General features: G+C 39.4%; 2 protein-coding genes across 3 annotated transcripts in view; one reads left to right on the forward strand and one right to left on the reverse strand.

Moving 5' to 3' along the window:
* Positions 1-1,209: 1,209 nt before the first annotated feature.
* On the reverse strand, positions 1,210-2,214 carry LOC110448746. Its single transcript, XM_021495168.1, has one exon. It carries the CDS (start codon positions 2,212-2,214, stop codon positions 1,210-1,212), a length of 1,005 nt encoding a protein of 334 aa, XP_021350843.1.
* A 3,784-nt stretch (positions 2,215-5,998) lies between these two features.
* The window catches only part of LOC110448740, a 56,493-nt gene continuing 51,115 nt past the window's right edge, over positions 5,999-11,376 (forward strand). Inside the window, exons 1-2 of one of the 2 annotated variants that reach the window (XM_021495152.1) lie at positions 6,048-6,064; positions 6,102-6,222. The gene's annotated coding sequence lies outside the window, so the exon portion shown is untranslated. Of the gene's footprint in view, positions 6,223-11,376 lie in introns of both variants that reach the window. The other variant, XM_021495151.1, reaches the window with a different exon arrangement.

Here is an 11,376-nt window from a genome sequence, read left to right on the forward strand (position 1 = left end):
TTTAAAAAACCCAACAACAATGGTATGAGGTTTGACAGCTTTATTATGTAATGATAATATGCTACTTCATCTAATATCTTTTGGCAAATTGGGGGCGACAAATGCACCAGTACCCCCAAGAAATATACATGTAAGACTAGGCTGGAGATGGTCATGACTGTGGCAATAGGGCTGTTACCTACTGGGGAAAGTAGGGCTGTTACCTACTGGAGAAAGTAGGGCTGTTACCTACTTGAAGTTTCATGACCATGGCGGAGCCTGAGACCAGAGGAAACTGAAGTTGCAGGGAAGAGAGATGATTGGAGCGAGTGCTGCCAACCAGACAGTCATGACCCGGTTTATTCAGCCTATCTATAGATGAGAGATGAGCTAATGGGCTCAGATAATGAATATGTAGGAATATTTAATTATTTGGGGGCACTTATATAGGAATTATATAAGAAAGCCAATTTGGAAGAACGAAGTATTGGCGATTAGTAGAAATGGCAATGCTTCGTGAGTACAAAGCCCCCAAAAGATTATTATAGTTAAAAAAGTTAAAGTTTTGGTAATGTTCTGTGTCAGTGTGGATGGGGTTGTGCGGGGTATGATGGGGAAAAGTCATAGTTATATGGGTGTGAAGTACATGATACATGTGTAGTAGCTATTGTAGATTGGGTTGGGCAACACATAGTTATACATAAAGTTTCAAGAAATGTTAGATATGGATATGTGAAAGCCGATAAGACTGAACACTTAGGTTTTGAGAACATATTCCTCACTATGAAATCCCATGTCTGATCACGAACAGATGTATACATACTTGTGTAAAGGCGGACAGATACACTTATATATTGTAGTTCATTCCGATAGTCAAAGAGTATGACTGGTAATAACAGAACACACATAGGATGGCACGTGATGATTAAGAGTTCTTCAAGAGGGAAAAGTACAAGTATAAAGGCACATGACATCTCAGCTAGCGATGGCACAAGTGAATCTGTGCCTTCCTAATGTCGTCTGTATCCAGACGAATGTATCGGAAATAACAGTCAGAAGACCACCGACCTAAGGTTTTGACCATGTGGTCGGGAATGTCACACTTGGCAGCTGTGGAGGTCCACAATGAATGGAGGACGAGAAATCTTTTGTACAGGGTTGATGCAGAATTGTAAACGTGGATGGTACCTTGTGCTAGGGATGTTTCCCAGAGCCTCGTCACTGTCGGATTTAGGTAAGCAAGAGTTTGTCCAGTGAGGGGATCTTGTGAGGGTAGTGGTCCGCATGTGGCGCCAGTGCCCTGAACTTCTTGATCTGTTTACGAGAAAGACAGTCGCTTAATACATTGTATTTTCCTGGGATATGTTTTGCATGCACGACAAAGTTTTCATTAGCTGCGCAAAGGGTAAGGGTACGCATGAGTTTCATAATCATTGGAGATTTACTGCGACCTTTTGTGATTATGGCCACGGTGGTGATGTTGTCACAATGGAAGAGGATGCGCTTGCGGGGCAAGTTTTTGGACCACAGGAGTGCACTCACTACGATTGGAAAGAGTTCCATGTAAGCGATAGACATGTCTTTGTCACAGAGTTTTGGCATGGTGTTTGGCCATGGCTCGGCAAACCATTTGCCCTGGAAGTAACCACCGTATCCATGAGTTCCACTTGCATCAGTAAATAGTTCGGAATCGGCGGAATCGGTTAGGTTGTCGTCATGAAAGAACGAAATTCCGTTCCATGTCTGCAAGAATGAGCGCCACATGAAGATTTCGCTAACACAGTCACGGTTCATGGAGACATGAAAATGAAGTTCTTTAACGGAGTGGGCGAGGGTAAGGAGATAGGAAACAAAACTTCTCCCTGGAATGATAATGCGCAATGCGTAGTTGAGGTGTCCTAGCAGACTTAATAGTTCGCGTTTTGTTGCTGTTTTTCGTGTCGCAAATTCGGTCAGCACCTCGATGATACGCGAGATTTTTTCCGGGGGAAGCGATGCCTGCAGTTTGATGGTGTCCAAGTCTATGCCTAGGAAAGTCATGAAGGTGTCAGGTCCGAGGGTTTTGTCGGGGTGTAATGGTATGTTTAGTCTATTGAAGACGAACTGAAGGGTTTCCATGGTCTTATGGCCATTATTCTGCACGGGGTCGATGGTTAAGAAGTCATCCAACAGAAATAACATTTTTGATATACCATAGCTGTGCGTAGCTATGTAGTGGATGGCCTCCGACAGCATAGTGAAAATGTTTGGGCTACTCCTTGACCCGAAACAAAGTCGAACGAAGAAGTAGAATTTGTCTTCCCATTGTATGCCATGAAATTTCCAGAGATCTGGATGAATAGGCAAGAGTTTGAATGGATCAACAATGTCTGTTTTGTTGAGACTTGAACCTTTCCCGAGTTTTTTTTATTTCAGAAATGGCATCGTCGACCCGCACATACTTGACCGAATATTGATCTTTGTCGATGAGTTTATTTAGGCTGGTATGTTGTGGGTTATCATGGGGAGCCGACAGGTCCACGATTAATCTGTATTTTTTGGAATACTTTTTCTGCGCTAAACCGAGAGGGTTAATTCTGTAGATCTCAAATGGGGGTCTTTTGAACGGTCCGATGATGTAGCCTTTTTTGAGTTCTGTTTGTAGTAGTTGGGAAACTATCAGGGGCTGAGAAGTTGCTGACTGTAAGTTTTTACAGGTAAAACTCACTTTAGGGTGATGTTGTATTCCTGTGTTGAAACCATGTTTGAGACCATTGACGAGACTCTGTACAAACTCTTGATCGGGGTGGTCTCTTAACTCGCTTTCCAGATTATCAATGTTTATAGGCGTGCTGGCCCTGGAATCGAAATCATGCAGTTCTTTGAAACCTGAGGAATTAAAGGCGGTGGTGATATCAGGGAGTTCATTTAGTCAGTTCTGATTGGATGTGGCTGATTGACTTTTTTGGTTATTTTTTCCTTTTGCACACTCTGGAGCTGGATGGTTGGGTGATTTGCATATTTGGCAGCAGTGAATCATTCGTGCGAAATTGTTGTGGGTGAGAATGCAGCCATTGGAATTGTAATTGTTGCACAACTCTTTTCCGTTATGGAATAGCCTTGGCCGACCCCTCTTGTCAGTCTTATGTTGGGCATGTTCTTGGGAACTACCCTGGGTGTTGTTGTTTGCCTGTTTGGGGTTGGATTTCCCATGTTCTGGGTAGGCCGGACTGTTTTGGTCGTTGTGGAATCGGGTATTGAGAAGAGAGGGACAGAAACCGGAATAGTGGCTCGCGCTATGACAGTGTTCGCAAGTGACGCTTCTCAGACCTGAGAACATCTTTAAGTAGAGACCGGTATCCCGTGATGCCCAGTTGATTTGAAGGCCCATGGTGACCTCGTATTTTTCTTCCTTTTTAGAGAAAGCAGTGTGGTAGTCGTAGTAGTGGGTGCCCCCATATTGCACAAACATGTCGTCAATGAGGTCCGAATATGAGTCGAGTTTGCGCCGTCTTTCTGGCTCTTTCTCACAGATCACGTTCTTAAAACGGGAGAAGGCAATCCTGAACTCATGAATGTTTAGATGGCGCATAGCTCTGGGGTCATTACTTTTCACGATGACCTGGTTACCGGACTGGTCGATGATTTTAGTTTCTGTATCGCTGTCCATGCCGGGAATGAGTAGTAAGACCAGATTTATGTGTTTGTGCGCGTATATGGCGCTGCGGAGATGTTGAGGAACGATGTTGACCTCCGGTAGGTCGTCCATCGAAACCCTTTTCTTTGCATGGTCATGCGTAGAAGAAAAACTTTCCCTACATTGAGTGGGCGCCTGTTCCACCGTAGGGTTATTTGCGGAGTTGTTAGCGCCGACACCTATGAAGCGGTTGTTTATTTGGGCAAGTGTGGCTTGGATTAAAGTCATTTCTTGCCGTAGATTGTTCAAAGCTGTGTCCTGACTATGGTTGGCGCCATCTTTATGGTTGCGGACGCCATCTTGACTATCACGTGACTCCGTACCGGAAGTGGCTGAAGTTGCCAGATATAGCATGTCACGTGATCCCGAATGTTGAGATTGTTGTTGTTGTTGTTCGAGATCCACGTGTATGGCGGTGTTGTGTAGTTGTTGGTACACTTTCACGAGCGTTTTGTGTGGTGTTGACGTCGGTAAATCCATGCCGGAAATCTTTAGTTCTTGGCACAATTTGGCGACAGGCCAGTTCAAAGGATTGGAACCATCCAGTGCAGAGCGGGAACGAAATCTTTGTCCCCGAGGCCCTGTGGGGGGAGATGGAGAAGTTTGTCGTCTCCTACCTCGTAATGCCAGGGATTCTTGTAGAAGGAAAGAATCTGCGTTGGCTACTTGAGGAGGGGTCCTGGTTGGAGCTCTCCCTCGTCTTTTAGGTGGCATGGTGAATCTGGTAGTAATGGATAGCGTTAGGTAATAGCGAGTGATGCGGACGTCTTCAGCATCGGCGGTAGAATGAGAGCGAGGCTAGTGACGTATGTGTGGTCAAGATGTAGTGGTCAAGCTTGCATGTGTAATGAGGATGCGCAGTGGAACATGTTATGTGCATGTAAGATACGCTCCGATCCCGCGAGAGTGAGGTATGGAAACAGCTGGGTGTTGGGAAATTATTGTAATCTTTAAAACTTTGGTTAACAAATAACCATCGCAATCAATAGCATGCAGTCGTTCCCGATTGTTATATATGTATCAGTATATCTAAACAATAGCATGCAGTCGTTCCCGATTGTTATATATGTATCAATTTATCTAAACAATAGCATGCATTCGTTCCCGATTGTTATATATGTATCAATATACATTGTAACTAAACAATAGCATGCAGTCGTTCCCGATTGTTATATATGTATCAATTTATCTAAACAATAGCATGCAGTCGTTCCCGATTGTTATATATGTATCAATATANATATCTTAACAATAGCATGCAGTCGTTCTCGATTGTTATATATGTATCAATATATTTAAACAATAGCATGCAGTCGTTCCCGATTGTTAAATATGTATCAATATACATTGTAACTTAACAATAGCATCCAGTCGTTCTCGATTGTTATATATGTATCAATATATTTAAACAATAGCATTCAGTCGTTCCCGATTGTTATATATGTCTCAATATATCTAAACAATAGCATGCAGTCGTTCCCGATTGTTATATATGTCTCAATATATCTAAACAATAGCATGCAGTCGTTCCCGATTGTTATATATGTATCAATATATCTAAACAATAACATGCAGTCGTTCCCGATTGTTATATATGTATCAATATATATCTAAACAATAGCATGCAGCCGTTCCCGATTGTCATATATGTATCAATATAAATTGTATCTAAACAGTAGCATGCAGCCGTTCCCGATTGTTATATATATGTATCAATATATCTAAACAATAGCATGCAGTCGTTCCCGATTGTTATATATGTATCAATATGCATTGTATCTAAACAATAGCATGCAGCCGTTCCCGATTGTTATGTATTTATCAATATATCTAAACAATAGCATGCTGCCGTTCCCGATTGTTATATATTTATCAATATATCTAAACAATAGCATGCAGCCGTTTCCGATTGTTATGTATTTATCAATATATCTAAACAATAGCATGCAGCCGTTCCCGTTTGTTATATATGTATCAATATATCTAAACAATAGCATGCAGTCGTTCCCGATTGTTATATATGTATCAATATATCGAAACAATAGCATGCAGACGTTCCCGATTGTCATATATGTATTAATATAAGACGCATGAGAGTGAAGAGCAGTTGTTCTCGATATTTTAATGTGGCGTGCATGTTAGGACAGACTACACTTGAAGTAAGTGCTGTATTGAATCTCATAAACTATTAGACAATATACTACCTATCTACACTGTAAAAGATAGATAGCATCACACAAGAAAGTAATTCGAAACTTCCATAAATCTCCTACTAAAGCCTTAATATTGACCGAGACTATCTCGCGCTGGGTGTCACACCGTTTAAGACGAAACTGGTTGGAGAGGTGCATGTTACACCTTGAAAGGTGTAGTGACTTACAGTTAGTTTCCAGTACAGGACCTCTGTAGGTCCTCTCCACTGGTTAGTTTCCAGTACAGGACGTAGGTCCTCTCCACACTATCTCTGTATAGCACCGAACTTGAAGTCCGCTTTCCATCGGTAGACGGGTAGAAGGTAGTCCGGATCCTGGCTACAAGTGGATGTTACGGTGGGAACTAAACATAAGGTCAGTTATAATAGTCTTATGGCTTAGAGAATAGTCTGATGAGTGAGAATTGCATAATGTCACCGCATTAAAGCCGTGATTTTACACTATAACACTTACTTGTACTGAGCAAGTCGTATTACTAAGGTCTAAGTATATGTAACTATTTATTTCAAAAAGAATGACTGGTCATCATTTTTATGTTGGAAAACTTGTTCTCGAATTCCATGAAATTTGATAACATAAAATATATTTAAATCAAAACGATATTTACCAGAAGGAAAACATAAGAAAAAAAATTAAAAATAGTCAGACTATGATATTTAACATAGGAACTGTACATTAATAAGGCGTAAAGTGCAAACCATTGACCGTGTAACAAAACAGGGCGGAAGTACATAACACTCTTTAGAAATGTACGGTTTTTGTTGACACATTCTGACGTTATTTTTTGTACATATGGAGCCGGTTTTATAGTGAATACAACACACTAACGGTTATGAAATTGGACATTATTAAAAAAGTAGCGGATGGCTTTCTGCATCTGCAAATATTTTTTATATATATAGTTGCTTTATTTGTTCGTACTTCTTGCGATAATTTGACGTAACAAGGTGGAAGCTGGTAGACTATCAGTCCCCGAAATGGACTCTGGCAGAGATTACGTCACCCTCGAAATTCCTGTGGTTACGCCCATTTTTTCGTTCTGTTCAGAGAATGAGAGTGAAAATAAGCCCTAGAATTTCGAGGATGTGTTTACATGAAATACAAGTTTAAGTTGCCTTAGATGTTTAAGTCTGTTGTCAGGACCAGAGTAAACTCTGGCTAATTTCAAAGCTGATTTAGATGTTTTTAATTGAACGCCTCTTATAATATCAATGCCTGGTAATACTTATCTGACTGCATGAACAGTCTATAGGTGTCGAGGTTGTTGTGTATTTTGTCATAGACTGTCGAGGCTGTTGTGTATTTTGTCATTGGGAGTCGAGGTTGTTGTGTATTTTGTCCTTGGCTGTTAAGGCTGTTGTGTATTTTATCCTTGGCTGTCGAAGCTGTTGTGTATTTTGTCCTTGGCTGTCGAGGTTGTTATATATTTTGTCCTTGGGTGTCGAGGTTATTGTGTATTTTGTCATAGACTGTCGATGCTGTTGTGTGTTTTGTCCTAGACTGTCGAGTTTGTTGTGTATATTTTCCTAGACTGTCGAGGTTGTTGTGTATATTGTCCTTGGATGTCGAGGTTGTTGTATATTTTGTCCTAGATTGTCGAGGCTGTTGTGCATTTTGTCCTAGACTGTCGAGGTGTTTTTTTTGTCATTGGCTGTCGAAATTGTTGTGTATTTTGTCCTTGGGTGTCAAGGTTGTTGTGTATTTTGTACTTGGGTGTTGGGGTTGTTGTGTATTTTGTCCTAGATTGTCGAGGTTGTTGTATTTTTTGTCCTTGGGAGTCGAAGATGTTGTATATTTTGTCCTTGAGTGTCGATGCTGTTATTTATTTTGTCCTTGGGTGTCGAGGTTGTTGTGTATTTTGTCATAGACTGTCGAGGCTGTTGTGTATTTTGTCCTTGGCTGTCGAGATTGTTGTGTATTTTGTCCTTGGTTGTCGAGTCTGTTGTGTATTTTTCTTTGGCTTTCAAGGTTGTTCTGTTTTTTGTCCTTGGCTATTGAGATTGTTGTGTATTTTGTCCTTGGCTGTCGAGGCTGTTGTTTATTTTGTCCTTGGCTGTCGAGGTTGTTGTGTATTTTGTCCTAGACTGTCGATGCTATTGTGTATTTTGTCCTAAATTGTCGAGGCTGTTGTGTATTTTGTACTAGACTCTCGAGGTTGTTGTGTTTTTTGTCCTTGGGAGTCGAGGTTGTTGTATATTTTGTCCTTGGGTGTCGATGCTGTTATGTATTTTGTCCTTGGTTGTCGAGGTTGTTGTGTATTTTGTCATAGACTGTCGAGGCTGTTGTGTATTTTGTCCTTGGCTGTCGAGATTGTTGTATATTTTGTCCTTGGTTGTCGAGTCTGTTGTGTATTTTGTCCTTGGCTGTCAAGGTTGTTGTGTTTTTTGTCCTTGGCTGTTCAGATTGTTGTGTATTTTGTCCTTGGCTGTCGAGGTTGTTGTGTATTTTTTCCTAGACTGTCGATGCTGTTGTGTATTTTGTCCTAAATTGTCGAGGCTGTTGTCTATTTTGTACTAGACTGTCGAGGCTGTTGTGTATTTTGTCCTAGATTGTCGAGGCTGTTGTGTATTTTGTTCTTGGCTGTCGAGATTGTTGTGTATTTTGTCCTTGTCGATCGAGGCTGTTGTGTGTTTTGTCCTAGACTGTCGAGGTTGTTGTGTATTTTGTCCTGGACTGTCGAGGTTGTTGTGTATTTTGTCCTTGGATGTCGAAGATGTTGTATATTTTGTCCTTGGGTGTAGAGGTTGTTGTGTATTTTGCCTTGACTGTCGAGGCTGTTGTGTATTTTGTCCTAGACTGTCGAGGTTGTTGTGTATTTTGTCCTTGGGTGTCGAGGTTGTTGTGTATTTTGTCCTTGGGTGTTGGGATTGTTGTGTGTTTTGTCCTAGACTTTTGAGGATGTAGTGTGTTTTGTCCTTGGGTGTCGAGGCTGTTGTGTATTTTGTCCGTTGAGGTTACCGCATCAGTAATATTTTTATAATTATTATCAATTATCAAAAGTTCGTGCTAACTAAATGCTTAAATTGTGTTGCATGACCAATAACTAGTAGGAATACCTTAAGTGATCCGACACAAATTAGTTAGTTCATTAGCGTTGGCGTATTAATGTCGTTTTGTCAATGGTGTTTATAGGGGCGACAAGGAAGTATGGTATTTGTTAGTTTCTGCTTTGTTCGCAGAACGATACTGTGTAAAAGTCCCTTTATCACTCGGGTATACGCACAGCGGACAAGGAAATGTGTTATAAGCACAAAGCTCACGTAAAACGGTTTACACACAAAGGTCGACAATGTTGCAGGTAATTAACAAACCTTTTCATTTCAATGTTTATCTATTATACATACATATATAAGAAAAACAACCTATCACGTTTTTGGTATTAATGTATGGTGGAGTGATAAAGACTGTAAGTGAAAAGCATTTGTCATCTTTATGGTACAATACACTGCTCATGGTTGTACTGAAAAATAATATTTATGGTGCAATATACAGCGTATGGTTGTACCATGAACTCATGTTTATGGTGCAATACACAGCTCAGAGTTGTACCATGAAATAATGTTTATGGTACAATACACAGCTCAGAGTTGTACCTAGACATACTGTTTATGGTACAATACACTGCTCAGGGTTGTACCGAGAAATAATGTTATGGTACAATTGTATCCAGAAATTACGTTATGGTACAATACACAGCTCAGGGTTGTACGAATTAATATGGTTGATGGTACAATACACTGTTCGGGTTTGTAATGAGAACTAATCATGTATAGGGTCCTACTATATACAGAAAATGCTTGTAATGCCAACATTATGTCATGCCTTAAATGTCAGTTCATAATGGAGTGAGGATTTTACTAAAATATGTTTTTATTTGTGCAAATTCGTAAACGCCATAGTAAATAGAATTGACATGTAATATACATGTATGTTTATCTGGTATGTTACCTCTAAGGAAAGGAAAATTAACGCTTGTTTCGTTCGTGTTAGTGTCTTGCCGAGTATATCCTTCTTATCTATGGTGTTCGTAGAATGTCTCTATCCTTACGTGTAATGTTTTCGTCTGTGAGATATCGATCAGGACACTATTGATTCCGTGATAGAAGTCACAGAACACCTATCTCTGACTCAGTAGGTGATATATATATGGTGCAATGTATATTTGGTATACAATAGCTAGCTATAGATAACAGTCATCTGTGTTTCCTTTATCAATTGTTATAGCGAGCATCAATCTCTAAGTAAATAACGTTTAAGTATTTACTACTTTCTGTAGCTTTCTGCATTAAAAGCAATATTAATTTTAAAGGTCCTTCCTTTACATTTATATTGATAGTTCTACCAGACACTACACAGTGACCAGACCCGATATGTGTATACTCGGTCACAGTACAAGCCGGGTTTAGAAAGGGGTATTCAACCACTGAAAATAGTTTTATATTACATATTCTTATCTCTATATACTTGTCAAAAAACAGAAAGTGATATTGTACATTTATCGACTTTAAAAAACCCTTCGATACGGAGTGGCGAGCCGGTTTATGGAGAAAAATGCAATCCTTTTCACTAACAGGAATTTATTTCAAAGTGATACATAATTTATATGAAAACACAAAATCTTCTGTTCGTAAATGGCTTGGATATATAAAATCATTACTAAATAACACAGGTTTTTCTAAAATCTTTAAAAACCAGTTTAATTTTGAATCGTATCTAGTTAAGCTTAATTCCAGCGAACGTATAATTATCAGCAAATTTAGAATGCCGAACTTAAAATTACCCATTGCAACTGGTAGATGGGTTGGTATAATCGTAATAATGTAATAATCGTACTTGGTTGCTATGTAATAATGGTATTGGGGATGAAAATCACTATCTATGTCAATATAATAATGCTACGATAACTAATTATAGACATAAATACATCGCACATTATTTTTATATAAATCCAAGTTTAGCTATATTGAGAGGTATGTTTGAAATTTGTAATCGACCCTTATTATCCAGAGTGAGCTACTTTCTTAAAAATGTAGAAAACCTATGTATTTCACGCTGATTATTACAATTGCAATTTATTCTGAAATTGCATAAATTTGTTTTTTATTTCCTTTATATGCTTATAACTTGCAATTAATCATTATTATTCTTGAGGGAGTTACTTTAATGCGTATTTACTATAATTATTCATATGTTACAATGAACTTAGTATCTGTATTACCCTGTCTGCCGTGTTTGTTGTTTTGAATTTTTGACCTCTTGTTACACACACAAGTGTGTCAAGAGTATAATAAAGAAACTGAACCTGAATCAGTATTATCTGTGCTGTGATATTCCTGTTGTACAAATACCAGGCACACATTGGACAAAGTTTACACTAGGATATCTGTTTATCGGTAGATTCTAATAAATTCTGATTTATGTCGCCGGTGTCGTCTGTAAGAGTGTTTGACAAACATTGGCGTGTGTCTATGGTCGTCAGTATCAGGGTAGTGTCCTGGAGGCATGTTT

This window comes from Mizuhopecten yessoensis, unplaced genomic scaffold, assembly GCF_002113885.1.
Source record: "Mizuhopecten yessoensis strain PY_sf001 unplaced genomic scaffold, ASM211388v2 scaffold4231, whole genome shotgun sequence".
NCBI classification, from domain to species: domain Eukaryota; kingdom Metazoa; phylum Mollusca; class Bivalvia; order Pectinida; family Pectinidae; genus Mizuhopecten; species Mizuhopecten yessoensis.